Source organism: Branchiostoma lanceolatum, chromosome 11 (assembly GCF_035083965.1).
Source record: "Branchiostoma lanceolatum isolate klBraLanc5 chromosome 11, klBraLanc5.hap2, whole genome shotgun sequence".
In the NCBI taxonomy this organism is placed as follows: Eukaryota; Metazoa; Chordata; class Leptocardii; order Amphioxiformes; family Branchiostomatidae; genus Branchiostoma; species Branchiostoma lanceolatum.
In genome coordinates, this window is record NC_089732.1 from 9,939,684 (window position 1) to 9,965,440 (window position 25,757).

Consider the following 25,757-nt stretch of genomic DNA (forward strand, 5'->3'; position numbering starts at 1 on the left):
TCTTTCCATGGTACTGAATTATAAACTGTTGAGTCCAGTTGACCTTCCAGCCTGTCAAATTGAATTACATTCATAGCCGCTTCAGACTGGGACCAGGTGTGTGGGCAGGTCCTTAATAAGGCTCTATGTCGTAAAGAGGTTTTATTTGCTCCTTAAGGACTAATTTTTTGTCTGCCAGAAGATTGCTTTCTCCTAAGTGCTGTGGCTAAAGTGCATTGTAGGTCAAGGGAAGACTCCTCATGCTGTGGTCAATAAGTTGACAGTCATGAATCACAGATTTAGAAAAACTATTCTGAGAAGAAAGTTGTAGTACACAGTTTTAGGGACTAAATATGGATACGAGTTTTCCCTCTTTTTGGAATTTTACCATGAAACATCTAAGAGCCAAAGAAATAAACTGTAGTGGTCTTATGGCAATTCATTCTATCTTTCTATATCTCTTCAACCTCGGTATCAGGGTTGCATATTGAGTAAAGATGAAAGTAAAGGTAGTCCCATAGCTTTTTTGAGGCCAAAGGGGCAGTGGGTTGTTATCCACTGTGGTATTGGAAGGCGAAGCCCAACCCTCTCCTTCTACCACCCTTTACCTCCCCAACCGAAGTCAGGTACCCATTTTCACACCTGAGTGGTGTGAGGAAAGTCGTGTAAAACTTAATGCCTTTCCCAAGGGGACAACACCGGTGGCATTACGTCAAAGGATTCGAATCCAGGCCCTCTGGGTTCTGAGCCAAGCAACTTTCCATAACCATTACACCAACACGACACTACAAATAGAATAAATGATGTAAGTAATGAGATACATTGTATCAACCCTAATGCGTGAGCATTCAACACTAGACTGAGTCTCAATAGACACAGGGTGCTACATAAGAGATTTCCTAAGGGCCATAAATGCTTAAATTCATTTGTTGATACATTGCCTTTCAGATTCAGAACATTTCCATAAATGTGCTGATATTCCCATTGACATTTCTGTTATCTGATTAGGCCACAGCAAAGTAATGTTATGGATTACATATGCATGCTTTGATTTTCACCTGATTTGAACAAAAAAAGATTTCCCTTTGGAGATAGTAAAAAAATTCGTAGAAAATGCCAAAAAGGGAAAATAAGTAATACATGTACGGTAGCCCTGACTGTTCTTGTAGAATTGTCCTAATTCGGTAGTTGTAGAAGTGATATCACTCCCCTCTACAGCATTTCTTTCTTTCTTAAAAAAATCAGGCGAGAATCAATATGTGCGCTGATGTCTATAAAATTTGCTCTCATGTTGTGTCTTAGTCCAGGGTTCTCACCAGGATTTTTTCACAGCGTAGGGGCATCTTTGCGTGGCAAAGCCGCATGGCAAGCGCTACAGGTGTGAGGATGAGGGCTGCAGGCAGGAATATTGTAGGGGGGTCCGGGACATCCTCCCCCTGAAACTTTAAAGACATTATTTTCTCCATTTTGAGGGCTGAAGTTTATGAAATAAAGCCAAAGTTTTTTACTTTTGCATCAAAACAACCGAAATCCCCCCTACACTGGTTGAAACAGTGTAGGAGCCAAAATCACAGCATAGGGGATCCAAGTCACAGCGTAAGGGCCCCCTACACTCAACTGCCCTGGCGAGAACCCTGTAGTCTGACAGGTATATGGACTGTGTGGATTTAGAACCCTACAGATATACACTGAGTGCACACATCTGAGATTACGGTGCGTCCTTTTATGGCATTGCTGTTGTTTGATGTTCCGACTTGCCAAATAAAGTCCTTGACATGATAACAATGAAAAGTCCCACCTGTCATTCTCACAGCAGTTTGTTTTACATTGGGGCAATGTAGGAAATTTTTTGGTTGATAATGTGTTTTGTTTTTTAATTTCTTGGTGCAGAAATTTTCTTCCAAAAATCCACTTTTGCCTTTCATTTTTCTAATTTCCTTGATGCAAATTCTTTCTGACTGATAAAGAATGTTTTTGCTATGCAAAATGCTCTCTGATATTATGATATGATGTGATAGCATCTTGATTTATATTCACTTAATAAAAGCTGTCTATTACTAGTATTATAGTGATAAGATTATCGGTCACCCATCTGCTGCCATTGACGTCATACAGAGTAGAAGCGACAGGAAGTCTAGTTATGAATAGCACCTTGAAATTCATAATGTCACTGTTTATCCCCATCCCTTGTGTGCCCTTGAAAGTTGGAAGTTTCCTCGTTACACCTGTCATATCCCTATCCCTATGTGCCCTTAAATGTCCTCTGTTACACCTGTCACATTACAGGACATATTTTTTGCAAAGGTTGTACATGTGTATTTAAAGACTTGTCTGTACTTAAGCTACATTTTGTAATACATGCACATTAACAGCTGTAGGCATTCGGTACATTTCAGATAGCACGACACTGGAACTTAAGCGTATAGGTCTTGTTTGCATGCATATACAAGGTTGATATCCCGTGTATACATGTACACATACATGTTGTGTCCAAAGAGATATCGTATGCCACAACTGGATGCAACATTGGCCAAAGTGAACGAAAGAGCCTCGGTATAACTGTATTTGATACCCAGCTTTATACAAAATGTAACATGTGCATTATGCTCTGGGTACGTGCTCATGTTCATGTATATGATCTTCACGTTCGCAGACAGACAGCATCAGTTTATCTGTTACTATGTACGTCAAACTGTCTTATCAGGTTTACAGGATTATTTTGTAGTGTATTACTGTTCCCGCTGTTGTGACATTCTTCTTGAATGATGAATTGTCAGACTCAAAACATAGCGATTCCCCAAGGTGCTTGGAGGTGATAACAAGGAAAGAGAATCCCTCAACTGCAGAGTCAGCTAAAACTTAATCCACACAACTTAATAAAGAAACATGAGCCTCAAGGTTTAGGTTTGAAGTTGTGCCAATTTTGCTTTTGATAGCTGATCTTGATTTGACTGCAGCACATTTTGATTTGGATTTTAATTCTCTTATTGATTTGCAAATGTGTGAAATGCAAAATGATAAGGAAATAGAATCCCTCTACTAAAGAGTAATCTGAAAGTTACTCCACATAGCTCGATAAAGAAACTTGAACTATCTTTCATTCCTCAAGCTTTTGAAGTTGTACCAATTTTGTTTTTGATAGCTGACCTTAATTTCACTGCATTGCATTTTAGTGTATTTACAATTGTTTGTAAAGTCATTGTGTTTCAACATAGATCTGTGTCATAAAAAGTACAAGATGTACATGTACTTAAGTTAATGTCACATTTCTCGCGTTTGTAACATGCCAGTCAAACGGAATAAAGCTGAATCTGAATATTTTGGCTGCTGACATTCATTCCGTCAGACCCTTGTAGTGCCAGGTAGTGGTATATAGAGCAGTAAAACGCGAGTGCAGCCCCAACCGAGATGTCAAAACCTAGGATTGTGAACCTGGGTCTCCCAGTTGCCAACCAATTAGAACCAGCTGCTTAATTGTGATGCTGCTATCTGTTAAGCTACAGGGACATCCCATTGGTGGATTGTATGTTAGCACTTCTAGTCATGATAAAGAGAGCATTACGGGAGGCCAATGTCTAATCTCCTGACAGCCTGATGACCCTTATCAGTCTGGTACCCTTATGTGAAATGACTGTTTATGATATCCCTGGGCTTCTCTTACCCTACTTTTGTAAGGTTTAATGTTGGTCATCAGTGTAATGTGTCTGATATTACATAGAAGTGCTCATTGACACACTTTAACACAATTATACTTTATGATTTACATGAACTGTAATATAAATGGTCTACCTGAATAACCTGAAGTTAGATATGAACGTGCATATATATTAATATTATCTTATGATTTTACACTTATTGATTAGGTCAGGACCTAGTTTTGACCCATCACAAGAAACTTCTGTATGTATATGGTCAGAATAATAACTGTCCAGCTTTGCAGGCATGTGGTGTCAGCTATTTATTTTACATTAATCGACCTGTCACACCCATCCGTTGCAAGTCATTGCTCATTTAAGTTAGGAGTTTTCACATGTAACTAAGTCAAGAGTAGTACTGTCATGAAATTTTACTTTTTGCACAGTTGTTGATCTCCTAAGACAAGGTTAAGTGCCAGGAGCTGTCTGCAGAGTTTCTTGAGAATTCAAACTTTAAGGTTCAGTAATAAGTTTGGTTAAAGCTTCTCAAACTTTTATAACCATCCGATATAATTGACAATCCCTGGCCTCCCCCGTGTTGCCAGTCAACCTTATGTGCATTTGGGTCGGTTAATGAATATCACTGGTGTCCAGCCACGTCCATTTTCAGTAATACATCCCCAGACAAAGATTACCCTACTTTTGTATGGGCTAATACATGAATAGGGTTTTAAAGTGGTGGTGTCTGCTGTGATTATGGGCCCTTGCAGCCAACAGTCCCACTTTATGTATTATACTTGAGAGCATTTTTACTGTTTTGCTTTCGCTGTGGCCATTTTGGCTGTCTAACCCTGACTTTACGAGGGACACCTGTTTATGCATTGATTTTGGTCTGTTTTGTTTCCGTAGAGATTTATCTTGTTTCTCACAACACTTGCTCGGCGATTGATGCAATGATCCGCACTGCATGGTAGCAAGTACATGTTGTGAGTTCAAAAGAGAATCATCAATAATGTCAAAAGGAGCAACTATGTCGTAAATGTTATGAACTTTTCTGAAAACGGGGGGATTTTTCACTCTGGCGTCAAAGAGAACCTGTACAACCTATACTGTACAACTCCAACAACTCACAAACAAAAGAAATCGAAAATCTGTTGGATATTTTGTCACCTCAATTAAATGGTTACTTAAGCAGTGGTATTCGCCCTATTCTAACTTCGGTCTCCTCCGCTGGCTTCCCTTGCCGAATAGTCTGGTAATCAAAAAAACACTTGACATTTGAATATTCCCCAAGAATATACTTGGGAGTTCTGATTGGCTCTGACTCACAGTCCACTTAAGTTTGATTCCATTTTACATGTACTCCTTTTGAGAAATATTTGATTCCCGAAATAATGCAGGACATAAAGATCAAATGTTTAATTAAGGACAGAGGAAAGATGATTCAATCTGCAAACCTCAATCTAGAATAGGATGGGTTTTAGGCAAGGTCATTTATCAATGGCATTGAATGGCTGACGCAAGGTCAAGAGGTCACGGGGTGGATTCCTGACGCTCCTGACAGGCTATGTGTTCATATACAATATGAATTATGTTATTATCATGTGGTGGCTTACAAAGTAATGATTAATGAGGGCCCTGTACAAGCATTATTAGCTGATACAAAGAAAGAAAGAGGTCAGCAACTGCTTATGATTGATGTTGTATAAGTGCAAAATTGTAAACTTGTATATCAAATCATCATGTAAATAACAATCCATTTATCCACTACCGGATCAAAATGTGATAAAGGATCGTTTTCACAGGCGACTCTTTTACACAGCCAATAAAACGATCACTAAAGGACTTAATGAACAAGAGGTCAACATGCCATTAAACAATTACCTTGAAGTAACGGGGCCCTTGATTGACCTGAGCCTGCAAAGTACATCGAACTTAGTGCCATTACTATAAACAAAGTCCAGCACGAGTCTCCATACATAATACATTGTAAATCTGGACAAGTGCTAGCGCTGTCGGTTCAATGAACTTTAGTACCAATTTTCGGGTATAGAGAGAGTGGTTAGTTATGTAGTAGGGAAAATGTACAAGACATTGTAGAAGTCTAGGAATAGACATTAAAGTTATGAATTGATATCAGATATTCTTCCTTATCTATTCGTAGGCTTCTAAGAATTTGAAGTAATATACCATGACTATAGATACTAAAGTTATGAATTGATATCAGATATTCTTCAATATCTATTCGTAGGCTTCTAAGAATTCGAAGTGGTTATACCATAACTATAGGTATTAAAGTTATGAATTGATATCATATTCTTCGATATTCTTCATATATTTGGAGGCTTCTAAGAATTCAAAGTAGCGTTATACCATAACTGCTTGTTTGAATTATGTGGGGTGAAAAATCGACACTAGACTATGTAAGATAGGAATACAGATTAAGTATGTAAGAAGATGAATGTTTACTTGTTTTTGATAATCCTTGCTAGTAAATTCTTGTGAAATCTAATCCCTTGTTTGCCCCTGGTAAGAAAAAAGGCACGAGATCGATGAAGCTGAAAAATGACACGCGTGAGAACACCGATTTTATCACACTCGTAACTGCTGAGATAACCGTGATGATTATTTAGAGATCAATACTGGACATTCTGTTAAGCCCTTGATGATCGAATAGTTCCTACCACAGGATATAAACATTCAATTTTCATCAACATCCATCAATCAAAATGAGCCAATAAGGGAAATCCAATAGACTACTGTCAGCACATTTTTTACTAGCAACTTTTTCTTTTAAATCTACAGAGCTAGAATAGGAAAGAATTTCAAAGTAGTCAGTGTGTTAGAAAAGCTTGTTGTAAAGTTTACTTTACTTCAGATTTTGTAGGAAAAAAAAATTCGAAGTACATGTAGTTTATCAATCTGGTCCAGATGAATCCTAGCTGTTTTGTATCATTTGTATCATTTTGATTATACAATTTTATTTGAGTTCCCCTTCTTTCTAAAAGATGACTTGTCATTCTATTGGGGAAAAACAACCTTTTTCATGAATTACCATGATTAATGGTCTGTCTTCTGTTTACTTGTCCTTCTATGTGACATTTCTTTCTTAGTCTAGGGAAGAAAACCAAATAATGATTTTTCACAGCCTATGCAAAATATATTTATAGAATAAGTAGGAAAATTAATTAGTGAGAGGTATACTGATATGGAAAGCTCACTTTAGACAACTAGATCCAATTTCCAAAGCACATACTAAGTAGAAGCATCAGCAGTACTAGTGGTCAATGACCCCACAGCAAGCTTTGTCCCAGAAAAGGATTACTCATCCTAATGCCTTAAGTCTCTTGTGATCTCTATTTCCTTGGTTGGAGGCTTTGTGTGTGGGTGTATATATCGAGTTAACTTCTCAGGATATTGAGTGACATACATTGTGTCTTTGTAGGGGCCCATAATGAAAGAAGATGGAAATTATAGATTAGGAAACTGCGTATTCGAAGTTTGAAACATAAAGGAGCAATTAGAAAGACTCAGGTGTTCATGTTTGTAAGTGATGGAAAAAATTGATTTATTTGCTTGACCTGGTCCAGGAGTCTAATTACGTTGAAATGATTATTGGGTTTGGTTTTACTAAGTCTTCAGGGATTTTTATCAATGTTTGGGTCATGGATCGAAAGTTGTCTAGTAGAATTTGTCAGAATAAGACTGTCATATTATGATGGAAAATCATCAGTGATTGTTGAAATGTCAGTTTAAAGTGTGTTTATCGCAGAAGCCATTATGTTAGAAGGTTGTATTGTTTTGGGATGCAGTGAGAAAATGGAGAGTGTGAATGTTGACCTAATGCTGATTTGATTAACAATGTTAACTTCAGCCCTGGAATGCCTACAGTACATGTATATGCAAAAAATATAGTGCATGTATTACAATTGTCATTTCTCTATTACCAGTACCCTTATAATTTGTAGCCTTTTGACCCGTATTGCTGATCTTACTAGCTATGTTCAAAACAGCAAATTTGTTTTAATGAAAACATAATACAATGATTTAAAATGAATTACTATAATCTAGATGGCTCCTTTTAAAGTCAAAAGAGTCTTAACAAATACAGTAATGTTCATATGTCTTCCTAACGTCTATTGAAAATTCTTTGGACTACCCATCAGATCAGTGCATGTGTAAAAGTGTGGTTCAAGCGCCACTTACTGACCTGTCTGACTGGTCCGGACCTTTTAGCCTTGTTGTAAGTGCGTTGGGTTTGTGAGCTGGCGGGCCCAGGTTCGATTCCCGGGGAGCCAGGAGTTTCAATGTTTCCCACACCAGGAATTGAACCTGGGCCTTGGCGGTGAGGGTGCCAAATCCTAACCACTAGATAATATGGGACTTGTGCCTTTCACATGATGTAATACTGACCATAGATTTTGTGTTCTTGTTAAGTGGAACAGAGTGAGATGGCGATGCCGGGGCAGGTGGAGCAGCTGAAACAGAACCTGAAACACCAGGACGACAGGCTGGAGACTCTGAGCACAGGTGAAACTGGACTGAGCGTCGCCAACAAACACCTGGCACAGCTCGACAAACAGGTGAGCTGGCACCTGTGCACCTGTTTATAGAACATGCACTTGTTTGTAGAACATTTGTATATTGTTAATGGCTTGCTTTACACACATGTTTTCCAAGTCGACTCAAGACTGTGTGAACTGTAATTTAGACTCTAAGAGTACTCATAGACAGGTACCCTTTTCCCAGAGTCGACTTAAGTAACTTTGAATCTTGTCTCTAGTCTGCAAGTTACGTTGACTCCTGGTGAATTTTGCAATACTCAGGTCAGGTCATGTGAAAATCAGTGAATGAGTCGATTCCAAAATGCATGTGTATACCCAGCCTATGACATTTGAAGTTGTGTTGCTGTTTACCTTTAACTAAATGTCTTTAAGGCCTTAGTTTTGTTAAGTACTGGTTAAGATGGATCAATCTTTCCTTTGTTATAGCTTTCATGTTATAAAGATATTGACCGGAGGGGTTACTCACAACGAATTCGTTTATCTAAAAGTCAAACAATATCTAATAGAAAAAATAAAATAAAAGTCATGATGTATTTGCATATTAAGAGATAATATAAATTTTCTGTCAGTGCCCTGTATTGAATTTCCATGTAAATCTCACAGACCAATGAATGTGATACAGAAGGCAATATTTCATATCAGCTTTGTATTTCCTGAAACTTCCTGTGCATGGGAACATAAGACCATTTTTGCTGACTGCTAGACGGAAATTATATCATATATCTACGCCCACAAAGTTTCAGGAGATACAAAGCCGCTAAGATATTGCTTTGCTGACGTATATCGGATACTTTATAGATTGAAACAGCAATATAAAGATTAGTCTGACCTACATGTTTATCATTACACTAGTAGTAGGCATTTTTTAATCATTTTTCTAAATGTTTCATATTAAAAGACAAAGACTGTAACTGACACTGAGTGATGGCGAGAAGGCACAAGCCCTGCAATGTTCTCAAATTTGGCCAGAGCACATCATAATAAACACCCAGTCTTATCAACAAGTGTGGTAGGATCTTAAACATGCTGAAATAAAATTTCCTCAAACATGGTACTTCCATATTAATATCCTTATCTATAGGGTGATCTGATTGCTGGTCTGCAGTCCCTTACACACTGTAAATAACAGCACAAACAAACAAACAAATAAACAAACTCTTATCAAGTTGGAGGTTGTCGTGGCGTCGTGTGGCGTAATGGATAGAACATCCGACTGTCAAACAAGGGGACCCCAGTTCGAACCCGAGCTGCCCCCAGACATGTCTGAACATGCGCCCGGACGTTGTGCCCTTGGGAAAGGCACTTAACACAAATTCCCTCACTTCACTCAGGTGTAAATGAGTACCTAGCTCTTCTAGAGTTGGGGACGTCCCTCGGATAGGACGTTAAATGGAGGTCCCGTGTTTTGGGGAGAGCCACACCCCGCGCACGTTAAAGAACCCACCACATCTTTCGAAAAAGAGTAGGGGCATGCCCCGGTGTGCGATGGTCCAAAACCTTACAATCTTGTGTACGTCTTACCTACCGTGCTAGAGTCCTCAAATTAATGAGGTTGAGCACGTAATGAGAAGAAGAAGAAGAAGAAGGTCCAAACTTATGAACCCAGGTTTTCACACCGTTTCGAAAAGCGAGACCACCTATAGATGTATTGTGTTTGTTATTCGTTTTCCAGGTAGTTTCACTGAATATGAGGAACATTTTATAGCACTGTTATAAAATACTAAATAATCCACAATATCGATTGCAGATTGCGAAGCTCAACAAGACCACAATCAGTATCAGTGCGAGTGTGTCCTCCTCACAGAAGCTGGTGGCTTTACCATCAACAGTTGAAGATCTTTCAAAGGTACATGTTGTTGCTTGTTGTTCACGTTGTAGTGCCTATAGTGGTGCATACATGTAGGTCAGCAAGTTTCCTTGCTGTTTCTGTATCAGGGTATGTTTCTACCAACCGAGATGTCCTGCCCCAGGATGTGATGTTCATATATTAGCCCATATACACTTATTCCTCAGCTTATCATCATCAACAGCAGTACTGGAAATAGATGATAAACAGGCTTGGACAAGTTTTTAAAAATTCACTTGTCCTATAGGCAAGTACATTAGAAATCCATTTTTTCAACAACTCGCAATTTAGATGACATATTTCTATGCATTTTTATTTGTAGCAAGGAAATCCTTTTATTTTTTATTTAAAAAAAGTCTACCAGCAGTACCATGCAGGGATGGCTCATGACGCTTGCATATTATTTACCAGTATTTGGAAGTTCAGGGCCAGCTAGCTTTATGGGCGCCTGACAAGCTTCAGTAAGCCGCTGGGAGCCAAGTCAGGCTAATATCTACCCACATCTACCTATGGGAATATTTCACACATGAAAAATTGCGCTGGCCCTGCAGGGCATGCACTTTGCCCGATCTTTCACTTGCCTCGGGTATCTAGGCCAATGAACTTATCCGACCCTGTGTTAAATATGGTCAAAGGCCAATAGTTCATGGCTTTGAAAATAATAGGGTGGACTCAGACCTCTCCCTGACACAATTAAGTCACAGTTTATTATTGGTTTTTTTTTACAACATCCGCCGCAAAGACATTCCAAACCTTCCCTAAATGACTGTTAAACCAAAGTGATGAATCTGCTATGGCATCTGACCTATTACCCTATGTTGGAGCAATTGCAGTCAAAATGGATGACTTCCGTTTTGTAGTGTATTTTGCTGTCACTGAGGACCAATTGATCTTCGGGGTGACTATGAACGATCTTTGGTTGACTGTGAACAGAAATGTGATCAGCTCATCACTCTGCCCTAATGATCACAGTTGGGATTCCCAAGCCTGCGCATGGAACTCGTGTAGTTAACTTGATGAACTACTGTAAAGGGGGAAATGATCGGGGTGGTTTTATGTTTGCATTTTTTATGGTGACCTCTATTAAAGGAAACCCAAGCAATACAAGGGCCCGAAAATCGGATTTTGAAAGTCAATCTATTTTGTGATTTCTACACATGATTAGTTCAAACAGCACTATCACAATGTATAGCGACGTCCATGATGCAAAAATATGACATCTTTGTGATGTGAGAACTCACTGAAAATCATCAACGGGGTTTTTGTAGACTTATGAAACTAAGGGGATCATCATACGGCAGTGATTTTAAAATGCTCAAAGTATTAAGTTATTACGGAAACATGCTAAACAGTGCTAGTAAAGATCACTAGCAAAACGATTTCAGCTTTTTTTTATTCCCATTTTTTTAACCCTAGTATTGCTTTGGTTGCCTTTAACATTAACTTTTTCACTGCAAACTTAAAACCACTGCAAACATTTCACCTTTTACAGTAAAACCTTGCATGCCAGTTTCTACTGCAAACTTGAAACCACTGCAAACACTTAATTTTTCTCGATCTCGAAATTAAATTCCCTCTAGCTTTTTCTATTTTACAGTAACTCATCTTTTGTTTGTCTGTTTTTCAATCAACAACTATTCTTCTTTTTTCCTGGTGTGCTATGTTAATTTACATAAATTTCATTACAGAAATTTAATTCATCGCACAGTTTACAGTACCTTTAAGTTGGTGTTCAATCAATAGTAGGAACACAATGGAAATGCCACTACCTGATTTCAGATATTAAAGATATACACCAACTGTCTGATTCTTAGTTTTGTTTCTTAATTGTCATATTTTTTTATTTTGATAACATGTGTTCTCTCTGTAGTAGCTGAAATTGACACTGTCAAAGATATAGAGAAAGTATGCTATATTGGAAATAGTTTGTGTTCTCTAGTTGTTTTTGATGATGGAGATTAGAATCCAATCATCTTCAATCATAATCAGGCATTCCTCCTTCTAATGTGAAATCAAAAACCGAGCAATTGTCAATTGAGTGTGGAATTGGTAAGGCCAGTTACCACACTTCATTGGCCATCTCAGCCTGGTGTTAAGTCTTTATTGAATGGGCACTCTATCATCAAATCTTTCAAAGTACGTTTTCCAACACAGCCTATTTAAAGATTGTATCCCAAAGAGAGGGAAAGGCTGCATGTGCATCCCTTCAGGGTATTTAGAAAAAACTTTCATTGCTAATTCAAAAGATTGGGAATTTAGACAGGATTGTACAATAGTCATGCTAAAGTATGTAGAGTCCAGGGTCTGTATTGATCCGAACATTACAAAGCGATGCCTTATTACCATTTTGTAAAGGGAATCTTCGATCTAGAAGAGCGAAACTAATAGACAGAGATAAAAAAAGAGATATCATTCAGATGTGTTCAACAGATTGTGACAGAATGAGACCGCCATTCTTGCTGGTGTCTTTGTTGATAAATTGGCTCGCCAGTGTGGCCATTACTCATTGTGGAACCAACGTATAAACAGGCAAATTTGTTTGAAATATGAAGTAATCAATATAGATCAATGGAAGAATGACCTATTTTTCTAAAAGAAAAAAATCAATGTAGTCAATTAAGTACTTCTTTATTGACGAAAACGAACCCATCCCTCAAAAAATCATTGACATTTAAAGAATGGAATTGGAAAAAGTCGTTGACAAAAGATTGATGGTGGTTGAAAATGACTGCAAAAGTTTTCTTTTACAAAGTTTTGCACTAGTGATGTGTAGTTGCGATTTTTAATGCCTTACTTGCAACTTCGTGCAGTTTACATTATACATTCCAACAGTGAACATTTGTAAGTGACAGAATCTCTTTGTTGGGTCACATGCAAAGCCTTCAACATTTTGAATTGATGATGAACTTTTAGAAAACTTCAGTGCCAGTGACCTACAATCTTGCATCCGATTCCTCATGTTGATATACGATGGTGTCAGATAGACCATGCTCTTTTATTCCCTATAGAGTTGAACTGTAGGTGGTGGCTATTATTTATTGGCAATATGAGCCCCAAACTATTTCATGATGTATGATCATTACCTGAGTTGTATGCCCACTGAGCACTATGATGGCATGCCAAATAGGTCGTGATTTCCATCTGATTAGATTCATCAATACTGCAAACTAGGTGAATTTTAACTAGCAACTGACCTAACTTATTTTGCAGTATCTAGTCTTTTTTTAGTGCTTAGTGGCTGTAAGCTGTGTTATGCAGCCAGATTTGAATTAGTTGTAGTGTAAGTAATTAGGGATAAGGTGAAAAGAAATCGAGCCACAGAAAACCAGCTTTATTGTTCTTCTCCAACTAAGTTGTATGTATCAATTCTTTTAAAGTTGAAGTGCTCACAAGTATTTCTCAAGAGAACTGTGAATTGTATAGCTGCAATAGAAATGGGATATTCTTATAAAGTTTAAAGTTAATTGTTAATTAGATACTATCTAAGGTTTAGAGAATTAGATACTAGATAATTAAATACTAATTAATTAGATACTATCTAAGGTTTAGAGAAACCTGAATGAACATAATACTATGTACTGTAATCTACTTTATCTTCACGATATCAAAATTTCACAGTGTAAGGATAATGGACATCTACACTGAACTTTAACTTCACGGTGGCGGCAAGTGATTTACAGAACTGATGTGTGAAGGAACAGTTTTTTTCACGGTGATAACTAGTTCACAGTACAGAGGTGACCGTGAAAACAGTGAACTTAAAGTAATTACTATAACAGTGAAAGAAACAGGAATTACAGTATGTATACAGTATGTATATATATAACAATGCTGCCTTTGTATTTCTCTTGCAGCAAACGGCTTCAATTGGGAGTGAGATTGAATCCATGAAAGAAGAAATGTCAACAACAACAAGCACGCAGAGACAACTTCAGCAGCAAGTAGAAGACATGAGGGCAGAACTAGACCAATTAAAGGTATATATCACCTTTTTTTTAATATCAGTTAGGCCATACATATATATTATTACATCCTCTGGGTACCACAGAACTGATGAGAGCATGCAAAGAAAGAATGCTGGGCACAAAAAAAGTTGCCTTCTTTATGAAATCTAAGTGGTCAGGAAGGTTGAACACACAGAACATGGTATGCCAAACAAGAATTTTTGTTGTTTTTTCTATCATCTTCTTCTTTGACTTAAGAAAAGTTTGCTCAGAGCCTTAGATACATTTTGCGGCCTGCTTATTCTGACAAACCTTGTCTAGAAATGACTTGCACAACACAAACTTCAGTAAGTTTGCAAAGAAATCAGTACATTTTATGATGGGAAAAGAGGCATTCTTCCAATATTTTTCAAAAATTAACGGCGTATATTTGCTTATTTTGTGCAGCATCTTTGTCTGATTTACAGCGTGGTTACCAAGTCCTTTTTTTTGTAAAGGGACGAAAATCGAATTGGGGGCAGATGTCATCCATATAATCGAGTAATTGTGGCCTCAATCCTGTGTCAATTATCACTTATTACTCACTTAATCATGTGTTGTTTTAGACTCAAAGTGTCTAAAGTGCTTAGTGAATTAGTTATGAGTTAGATGTATGGCAATTTTCACCGATCGATACTCCATACTCAAACTGGATAGCCTTACCCAGGTCAGCTGCATTTCCTAATGGATCACTGGAAGGTTACAGGTCAACACAGAGTAACATACTTTACAGGGCTTTTTTGGGGGAAAATTGCAAGGGGGAGCATTACAAGTGAGCAGAGGGACCAAGCAAGGGGATGGGGTGGAAAAAAGGGGATTTTGGCCTACCACAGTGTTGAGTCTTAGATATTGTTAAGTTAAAGACTTAGCGGCTTCTTGAAGGAAGAGATTACTGTCAGACAGGTCTCAGTTGAAGATAGTGGTAGCCGCCATATGTGGCCTGTTGGCATCTTTGGTCAATCAGAATTTCATGAGGATCTACTTGGTCCCAATTGCATCGGTGTCCGTCGGGGGTGTTGTCCCGGCCAGGCCCCAAAGCCAGAAATTTGGCACGGTGAACTGCCGGGTATGGGGGTTACCTTCCGATGTTCGCACGATTAGCCCACGGCGTCTATTTGTTACCGGGTCCCGCGTTCAATTTAAGTCCGAGTTTAACTCACTATGGGTCCAAAAATAGCCACGTAGGGGTTCAGGCCCAAATGTGCCAATACATGTAAGTCCATATACGTGCTGGGTTTTATGCCATTAAACCAATGGCATCTTAAAGGAGATTAAACTAACACTAAATGTTTCCATGCTGTAATTTGATTCATAGTTTAGGTCTGAAAGCTAAATGGGATCTATGGTAAGTCCTTTACAGTTTTAAAAGAACCAACACAATGGTAGGCAAAGCTATGCCATGTGTTACTCCATTTGGAACCCCCAAAAAGTGTGAAAGGATGGCAGCTAAGTAGACCTACACATATATCAGCACCAAGGACAGACGCAAATGCTGATACAGTTTTAAAGCCTTGTAAAATCTTTGTAAAAGATTTGGTTCTTTCCTTCAAAGAAACCTGAAGTGTGGTGCTTCATATCTATAGGGGCTCTTGGAATATCAAAGAGAATATCTCTACAGCCATCAAGGACACTATCTAGATAAGGAGGAACCTTTGGAGTCTGATTGCATTCCATTCCCTAAGTTTTTTGCAGAAGTTAAGCCCAAATTTAAGGAGTCTGTGCCAGTTTTCAATTAGAGTCTAGATTCCTTCCATCTTTGGAATTCAAAACCCCGGAAATTGGATCCCTTAAGGGTTTGAAAGAGGTCTGGTATAGAATGGAAGTAGTGTAAGTAGGTGCTGTGACTTGCACATGGATTGACATGTGTGAGCTTGTTGAGGTACCCTGCAGCCCCTTTCCAAGGCTAATCTTCAGGGCTCATAAGACAACATAGTACAGGGCTCATAAGGTCTTGGACCGGAGTTTTCTTTTACGATTTCATATGTAGGCCGACAGCCTCAGGCTGAAGGGCTTTAATGCCGCCAAGAAAAGAAGGACGGAACATGAAATCATTCTGGCAAAAAATGGTTTAGTTGCTGCTTTCTGGTGTACTTCTTGGTATCGTCTGTTGTACCTTTATTTTGGGTAGAAACTGCAGTAAAATGTTGATTTTGGGTCCGAAAATGCTAATATTTTACACTTTTTTTATCAAAGCTGTTTGAAAAGAAACCATGATTTTGCTAGGTAATGGCTTATCTGCTGGAGAATTGTTGGTATATTACCATGCCCTGACCCGAACCCCGGTAAGATTCCAACTCCGACCCAGAACCTTAGGACAACAGACAATACATAAAACATGTACATATACAAGCAGAGGTTACGGTTCAGCATCGTTAAACTAATACGTGAAATTGTGTGTGCTTTCTACAGCGGAACGAAGCTGTGACCGAGGTTCCTGCATCTGTAGCTGTAGCGCCTGTACCTGGCGTCTCCCCGACGACCTTGTCACCTGTCCAACAGCTGACAGCTGCGGCCACCAAGGCGCGTGCTGAGCTGGAAGATGGCGGCGTACTTGGCAGTTATGTGGAGAAGGTGGGGAGATCTTGGGAACAAAACAAGCTAACTAATAAACTGTTTGTCTTCAGTTAAGGGCTGTTGAAACACAACAGTTTGACCCTCAAAAAAGTACCAAAAAAAGTAGCTTATGAGAATGCCCAGGTTTTAAAAACAGTGCCACACATACAAAGCTAGGTATAATAAAACTGTCTTGACTTGGCTGTCAAAACTCAACAGTTTCTTAAAATTCCAAAATCCATAAGAAGGTAAAGAAAAAAGTAAATTACCAGAATGCACTAGTTTTGAAAACAGTACCACACAAACATGTTCAAAGCTAGGTATAATAAAAGTTTAAGAGAGAATTTGAGCTTGCTTACGTTTACTTTCAGTCCTTTGACAAAAGATCTGGAAAACATTATCAAAGCTACTGCAGATATAGTTTTCCTGTCTGGAAAAAGGTTGTAAAATTACCAAGGTTTTTTTTTAATTTGATGTACATGTACCTGAAATAGATTTAAACTTCTTCATAACTGCCAAATATCTTACAGGAGGTTGCCAGTTTAACAGAGATGGTTCACCAGTTGAATGACACCTTGCAGGCATGTGCCAACAAATATTCGGTAGGACTGCTGTCTTTCTTTTTCTGTTCTTGCATAGTTTGCTCCTCTATTAAGCTACATAATTTTGATTATGATATCATATTGATTATTATCCCCTGATTCAGTCCTTTTTATTTTAGCAAATCTAATAAGTTTACAAAGCATTAAGTTTTGATGCTACACACTGTAGTTTACCTAGACAATACAATGCTAAAGGGTTTTCTTGCAATTGTTTAACATTTGAGGTTCCAGAAAAGAATACAATAACTTAACTTTCTTTATCCATTGTCTTCTTTCCTTATCAAGGTTGCGATAGCTGATATAAGGACTAACGTGAGCATGCTGACAAACAGAGTGTCTGTTCTGGAAGCGGGCGGAGTCAGCGTGACATCAGGGAATGTCACCCACTCACCGGTGGACCTCCTCCAGTTGAGAGCTGACATGGATAAGTTGGTAGGAGGGAGTCATCAATTTGTTACATACGGGGTATGGTAAAACCTCAGAGGTTTGAGCTAATTGGTTCGATTTTAGCAACAGTGCAATACATGTGAGACACAGGCAACTGTTGCTGGTGTTGTGACCCACTCACATAATATACCCGTTTTTACACTTGGGTGGAGTGAGGAAAGTCGTGTAAAGTTCCTTTTTCCCAAGGGCACAAGGTCAATGGCATTAGGGAATTCGAACCCGGGATCGCTGGGTTCTGGGCCGAAAACCCTGCCATTGCGCCACACAACCCCATATCAACCCCACATGGTTGATGTAGCCTTGTGTTTTTCTCTGTTGGTTTAAGAAGGTTTGGCTATTTTTCTGCAAGGTATATATTAGAAGGAGCTTTATCTATCACAGCATACACAATATTCTGTTGGTCAAAATAAAAAGAAGGACAACACCAGTTTTTTCTTCAATCCTAGCTGCAGGGTGTTGGAGGTGGCAACAGCACTGCTGGTCTTGGTGACAACAGCTTCAACACTCTGATGACACAGATTAGGAACATCACTGTGGCCATGGAGGCACTGAAGGCACAAGTGGCACAAGTAAGGCCATTGTGATAATGCTTTCATCACATTTGCGCTGAAGGGGGTGTAGTCCGGGCCGGGCCTGAAGCCACAAATTTGTCTCGGGGGAATGCCGGGTACCAGGGGTACCTCTCGGTGTTCACAGGATTAGCTGCGCCTATTTGTTTCCGGGTCCCGTGTTGATTTTAAGTCCAAGTTAAAGTCACCCGGGGCCCGGCCATGCCCAAAAATAGCCTGGTAGCTGCAGGGTGTCCCATGGGGCCAAGTAGAGGTCACGCCTGAAAGTGCAAAAAAAACAGCTGGTAAAATACCTGGCATTCGCATTTTTTATCTTAAGTTTGTTTTCAAACAAGAGAACTCATCTCATTAATCTATTTGTATGTGAGAAGGCCTTCTTTAATGAGGTACAAATCAAATTTGCATGTTATGTAAAAGAATGTCCTTCTATGGAGGTGGGATTTTTGTAAAATGTTAAATAATGTTTTGTCATGTTCTGCCTGTGTAGTTTTTTTTTTTGGCGATTATCGTTGGAGAGTGGCCCCACAAGGTCTACCATATACCCTTGTCTCGCCATGCAATCAGACTATGCTAATGCAGATCCATTTCAGAAACTGTCCAAACTATACACAGGCAGTCTGTTTGGGCAGGTATTGATTAAAATCTTACAGACTGTTTCAGACTTGTCTAACATATGTTACATTGGCGACTCTGGACCTAAATTGCTGGCTTAAGCAGACTTTATGTTCTTGATAAGAGCAAAACGCTACGTTCACAGAGCGATAAGAAACGCATTACCTCTCTCTGGCCAAGCTAATCTGGTATAAGACAGGTCAAAAGCATTTGAAATTATGTTTGCCAACTTTAAAGGTTACGGTCAAAGAGGTAACTTTTTGTTGAAGATAGCGTATAATGTAGGGGTCACTAAGGCTTCGGTGTCAATTTAGGCCAACACGATCGGCAGTAGTGGTGGCTATGTGGATATTAGACCGGGCTTGTGTTCAGTATTGTGCCTAAGCTGCTTTTAGTATCAGGGAAGAGTTGAAGTTTGTCTGATGTATCTACATCTTAAGCTGCTTCCGAAGTTCAGAACTTCCTGTTAAAGTAGCTCAGTCTGTTTAGATCAAGTCTCCGTAATCACAAAATCAATGAAAATGATTTTCTTCAAGCAAACCTTTGCAAAATTTTGACACAAAAGGACCCAAGGACCTTTTGGGGGCTGAAGGTCAGAGACCTAGAGGTCATAGACCCAGAGGTCACAGACCTTAAGACCCTTTTATCCATATTTTGAAAGCAACCTTTTGACATGCCTTGTGATCCAAAGCTTCATTTTTTTGTGAGACCAAATCAGATGCCAGGAATGCTAAGAATGGCAGAGGTCCCCATTATCACAAAATCATTGAAAAATTATTCTTTGAGCAGACCTTTGCAAAATTTTGACACAGAAGGACTCAAGGACATTTGGGGTGCTGAAGGTCAGAGTTCTAGAGGTCACAGACCTTAACTTATCATAAGGCCTTTCTATCCATCTTTTGAAACCAACATCTTGGCATGCCTTATGATTCAAAGCTTTAGAATTTTTGTGAGACAAAAGCAGGTGCCAGGAATAACGTGTAAGGGAGGATGGAAAAGCACACAATGCAGTCCTTTTTGAGAAGAGTCCGTTTAGATTTCTCTCTCTTAAATTTTTTTAGCTAGAAGCTTCCCCGTCTAATTGGCATAAGGAAGTAGTACTAGTAATTAAAGCTGATATGACTGCTCGGTTTACATGTAGCTGTCACATGCAGAGTTTTCATAACCTACATAAAGCTCTTTGATAAAATATGTGTAAATGTTTGTGATGAATGCAAAGCTTTCCACGGCCCTTGATAGTCCACTGTCCCTCTCTGTTTTTAATTTGTCACCCAATTGATGCTACAGTATTACCATTATGACATATGTGATTGTCAATCTTGTATATATATTATATATTATATTCTATAAAACATGATTGAATGTCATTTGCTGCTACATTTTGTACAGTGTAGATACCAAGTACATTGATTGAATGTCAGTATATCATAATCATTATCTTTGCTGCATATCATTAGCTTAATGTGCCAAAGCAGGCTGTCATTGTTCTCCATTGTCTTGTCATTTGCAAGTTGTTGTACCCCCTCCCATGTGCAACCCTGTCAGTATATAAATCAGCCTAGGCATTAGAGGCAATGACCTACTATATGGATGTTCATTACTCTTGTCAAACTTCGAGTGAAGACAAATTGTTCCCAACATGCGGAAAGTTTGGAGTGTGCCCAAAAGTATGAAACGATTAGCCACCAACAAAAAATTGTCAGGGCCATGTGAAAATTTGCGAAACTTGTAATTAAGACGGATTGTTCCCAACATTTTCCACGTGAAAAAAACTTTGTAGTGTGCCCAAAGGCCAGTGTGAAACATTTTTTCTGTCCAAATCTATCTGAGAACTTTCACAGAAGAGCTTGCATTGCTCACGCTTTGTATAACCTACCAACGTAAAGATCAGGCCCTCAAGAAACAGGCACATATGGTCAAGTGAGGTTTCTCCCCTCAAAGGGGTGATTCATTCGAACATATCAGGATTGAATGTACAGAGGATAACTCAACAGATACTAGATTAGTGGGAAGGCTAGTACTAGGTCTGTCCCAAGATAAAATTGAGCGTGCATGTACCCTTATTGAGTCACATTGAGCTAACATGTATTGGATTACCCATGACATAAGGTTATGTAGGACTAGTGTAGTTTCTTGTAATTTCTGTTTCTGGGTAAGGAGAAAGAATGGTGGGCTTACATGAGGTCGGGTTCACCCAAGTTCAAGTAAAGAAAGTTGTTTGAGCGACAGCTCGACATCCTGGGGATTAGAGATAGTGAGGGACCAACATCAGAGTTGACCTCTCCTGTCACAAGAGCTTTCAGGGTTGCTGTTTTTGACGCCACACAGCAGATTGGGCTTGGAAACCAAGATATGTTTGAGTGTTTCCGCAAGGCTGAGAGCTTTTGTTTCAATCTTTTGAGTTGACCTTGATCATCTCACATACGGTGGCTGGACTGCGTGAACAACTTTTGAGGCTCTGACAAATTCCGAGGCTCTGGGAGACATGTATTATACAGGTGTGAAAGTTCTGAAGTGTATAGCTTGAAAGCCAGACAACAATCACATTTGAAAGAAAAGCTTAGTTTGTTTGACATTTTGATAGCATGTTTGTACTTTGAATTTTACCTTTCTGACAGGTAAACTTAATGTTTCTCCTCTATGGTTGGTCACATTCTTTGTGGGACGTTGTGGGATTTTAATGTTGTACAATTTTAAAACCCTTGTCCTGCTATGCCCGGCAATTGCCGGGTTGTACATTCTTGTTCTGTATGCTAGCCCAGACAATTGCTGGGTTGGGAATATTTCTACAATGCGCTAGTTGCACCCGCGCGGTTGTTGTACAGCGTGGTAACTAAAATTGAGCAATATCAAACGAGTACCCTTTCTTTCAAATTTTTCTGCGCACTTCAGCAGTGGGGGTATATTTTTGCTCTGGAACTCCAGCAGGACAAGGGTTAAAGCAGGCTTTGACACAGCAAACTGCTGACAAGGATCTTAGATAGCCTTTTTGATAACAACACAGCAGAATTTTATGACATGCCCTCAGTTTGCGATGGTACGACGCAAATTGAATGTGACCAGGCCCTTATAATCAAGCAATATTGAGTCATAGGACTTCAAAGCATCTGTCATATTGTCATAGGATGGACCAATATAATGGCCATTCCATCATTTTGACAAGCGAAATTGGCATGTTAAATATGAAAAAGATTCTAATTAAGTCTGATCACACCCAGGAGGTGAGCATGGGTTTACCAGATGACAGAAAAAAAATTGCAGCTGGGCAGAACTTTGTGGTACATGTAAAGCCATAATCAGGGTTTGACAAGTCCATCGGCCCGATTGCCCGGGGCACGTGAAAGTGCCGATCGGGTAAGTGCATGTCCTACCCTACTGACCTGATCAGTTTAGTGTGATTTTTCCATGGGTAGATGTGGGTAGATATTAAATCCACAAGCCGGACTTTGCTCTCAGCGGCTCACCCAACTGACCAGCCCTAGAAGCTTGTCAGATGCCTGTTAATAAAGCTAGTTAGTCCTGGCCTTCTAGATATTGGTTGATAATATGCAAGCGTCAGTAGCCATCCCCTGACAGTACCACTGAGAGATTTTTTTACCAAAAAAAAAGGATTTCCTTGCTGCAAATAAGAATGCAATGAAATACGTCATTCAGATTTGAGGCCATTGGAGAGTTGGTTTGGGCCAGTAGTTTTTAGATTTTTAAAACTTGTCCAACCCTGTTAAGATTATTATCAGCACATGCATCAATTTTTGTCTAAAGAAGAAGATGTGAAAGATCAAAAATGAAGAATCTATTATTTGGTACACTATACTCTGTGTGTTTTGTTTTGTTCACCCTGCCTGTCCACATAGATTTTATGATGAAGGCAGTTCTGCCAAACTTTGTTTTTATTTGTACCCTCCCATCAGTTTGGGGGGTTCCCAGTGGATGTCATCCATATGATCAAATTAATGTATGATATTTTTTTTAACAGTCCCAAGCGGATGACCTGAACGACCTGAACAGCAACCTCCTGAGTAACCGGACGGTCGCCTCCCTGCAGGGTATCCTGGCTAAGGCAGCCAATCAGTTCAAAAAGGAGAATGGTGTGAAGGGGGAGGAGTTTACACAGCTGGAGGAGGCTGTGCACAACCTGTGGGAGGTGAATATTATGGTCTATTGCAGAATATTATGGTCTGTCCACTTTGTAGATTATCATGGTCTATTACCAGGTAGCATGCATAGTCCAGTGGTTAGTGGCCTTGCCTCTGGAACAAGAAGCATTAAGTTTGATTCCAGCAGTGTCGCTCACCCGACTTGCATATAAAGGGTCGCAATCCTTAGGACGGGACTTCACTGTTCATTGTGCTTGTTGAAAAGAGCTAGGGGAATTTCCCAGTACAATGAACCTGTAAATACTGTACACAGTGTCTGTCTGCTCTGTAACGACCAGCTGAAAAATACCTCTTCATTGAGCTAAACTAGATCGATATCACTTTCATCCACCTGATACAAGGCCCAAGGTTAAGTAACATCTTTATGTAAAGTGAAAGCTTAATCTGAAATCATTACAACACCAAGTGTTACTTCAATACTATCAAGTGGAAATTAAGCTGCCCAAACGGGAGATGTGTGTTGACTTTATAAGTAACTTTTGTTATTGGTAGAATGCCACAATCGTTTAACCTTGGTTAAACTATTACATTGGTATATGTCAATCATTTAGCTAGGGAATTAAAATATTACTTGCAAGAGCATTACAGGATTTTGAATTATTTCACCTCAATTTACTTACTGTAGGATAGATCTTGTAGGGTCAGGTAGGACAAGTGATGAATTGTTGAAAGTTGTATGCTGTCATGACAAGTCTATTTGTTCACTGCCAGTGGAAGTAGAATCACTACATCTTCAGCACCTCGGACAAACCAACACTGTCAGTAATGGCATAGAAATTCATCACACTGAAGATGATAGATATACTGTTACTACCTCTGAATTTGTCATTTCTAAAGGCCCTAAATCACCCATACGTGCATAAATGTCTTGTCCTTCAGCCTTCAATGGTAGCCGTTTGGTCCTATATTTGTATGTGGTTGAGTAAGACAGCAGGAAGAATGTTAAATGTTGGCTGTTTTCTACAGTCTCTTTCAATTAACAACAAAATCATCCAAGGTCTTGTAATTGATTGGCTTGGCAAGGGTATGAAGGATTTTATTGCTAACTTTATGTGTTGAAATGGCCCAAATACATCACTGTGTGAAGGGATACAGTATGTAATCTAACGGTTCATGGTTTTTGTAGTGACCTCCATTCCATAAAATCATTACCCTGCAAAAAATGAGGTAACAGTTACTTTGTCTTGACTGTCTTGTTTTGAAAAAAATGGTCCCTATTGGACTTGCATGGAATGTGCAGGAATGTTCTAACCTTCAGTCCTCTATGGTAGCTGTAAAACAAATTTGTATTGTTTGTTGGGTTAGACAGCAGTGAGAAGGTTGAATGTTGGCTGTTTTCCACAGATTACGTCCCAACATAGCAACGACATGGTAGTGGTGAAGGCACAGGTGAACCAGCTGTTGGGAACAGTGCAGAACGTTCTGGACAACATGGACATGGAACTTCAGACCAACAGCAACTTCACAACAGGCAACAACACCCTGGATATTGGGACAGGTTAGTTCAGGAAATCTATTTTCGTTAAGAAGCTGTAAGCATTGGATGCTGTAAAAAGGGAAATGTTCGCAGAGATTTGATTTCACGGTAGGCAGAAAATGTTAGTGTTCACTGTGGTTTAAGTTTGTGGTTGAAACTGCCATACTATTCATCAGAAATGTTCACTGTGGTATTAAGTTTGCGGTGAAGAGATCACTGAAAATCACGAGCATAAAACTACCACAAACATTTTCTCTGTTACAGCATTCTCAATTTGCAGTATCCAGTACTTTGAGTACTACAATACTCGTAGATGAAGACAGCCATTTGTAAGATTAGCAGTCTTGTCTCAATATCAAACAAAATTTGTGACTTTTAAAGTTTTTATACCTGTCTGACCATGTTAGAGAATATCAAATACACAATCGTCTAACCTTCATCAACTAAATCATCATTGTTTTAAAGTGACTAAATTTGTGTCACATAGAAGCATATTGATGAAGCATATTTCGGAACTTAAAGAAATCTGCTTATGGTATGGTAAAGTATGGTGAGGTGGAAGAAGACATGAAGGCTTATAAAAATGGATGGCATTACATATTATTTATTCACAGATATAGATTTTGAAGATATTGAGACTGGAGTCGATGTAGAATGGCCGACAGTTGTAGAGCCGACAATGAATGCACAAACTGTAGACCTGACAGAATGCCAGAGAGAAAACCTAGAGGCAGTGGAAAGCAATCTGCTGGGGGTGTACATACCCCAATGTCTGGAGGATGGGAGGTACCAGCCTCTACAGTGCAACCCCAGTACCGGGTACTGCTGGTGTGTGGACCAGTACGGACAAGTGATTGAAGGCACCAATCTCGGCATGGGCATGTTGCCTAACTGTGAAGGTGAAACATTCAAAAACAAAACCTTTGGATTTCCACGTTTCTGTCATAAATATCCTACCTTGCAAATTTTACTGTTAAAACTGTCAAAGGTTTCCCACATTTCTATCCAATTATCTTGCCTTAAAAATTTCACTTTTTAAAACTTGTCAGAATTTCCCCACATTTCTGTCCAAATGTGCTACTGCAAAAATCTCACTTTTATCAAAACTGTCCAAATCTCACCTTCCTTTCTAAATTTGCATACTGAAAATATTTCACTGTGAATAAAATAATCTAAAAGCTTTCTGTCACAACAGTTCAGCTCCAATAACGCTCCAATAATCAAGTCTATACATCTTTTAATCAACAGTGCAGATCGTTAGTGCTCCTTTTGTTTGAAGTTGTTCAATTTGATGAGTCTTCTTTTAGTCAGCCGCTTTATCTAATGATGTCA

General features: G+C 39.1%; 1 protein-coding gene across 6 annotated transcripts in view; it reads left to right on the forward strand.

Moving 5' to 3' along the window:
- Positions 1 to 25,757, forward strand: part of LOC136445228 (uncharacterized) — a 74,788-nt gene that overhangs the window by 35,634 nt on the left and 13,397 nt on the right. For 5 of the 6 annotated variants that reach the window (XM_066443102.1, XM_066443100.1, XM_066443097.1 and 2 more), the window contains exons 3-12: positions 8,052 to 8,197; positions 9,927 to 10,025; positions 13,880 to 14,002; positions 16,418 to 16,579; positions 17,092 to 17,163; positions 17,449 to 17,595; positions 18,057 to 18,179; positions 22,768 to 22,935; positions 24,293 to 24,446; positions 25,040 to 25,324. In XM_066443102.1, coding sequence (XP_066299199.1) covers positions 8,052 to 8,197; positions 9,927 to 10,025; positions 13,880 to 14,002; positions 16,418 to 16,579; positions 17,092 to 17,163; positions 17,449 to 17,595; positions 18,057 to 18,179; positions 22,768 to 22,935; positions 24,293 to 24,446; positions 25,040 to 25,324 — 1,479 coding nt within the window. The remainder of the gene's footprint in view (positions 1 to 8,051; positions 8,198 to 9,926; positions 10,026 to 13,879; positions 14,003 to 16,417; positions 16,580 to 17,091; positions 17,164 to 17,448; positions 17,596 to 18,056; positions 18,180 to 22,767; positions 22,936 to 24,292; positions 24,447 to 25,039; positions 25,325 to 25,757) is intronic. The other variant, XM_066443103.1, reaches the window with a different exon arrangement.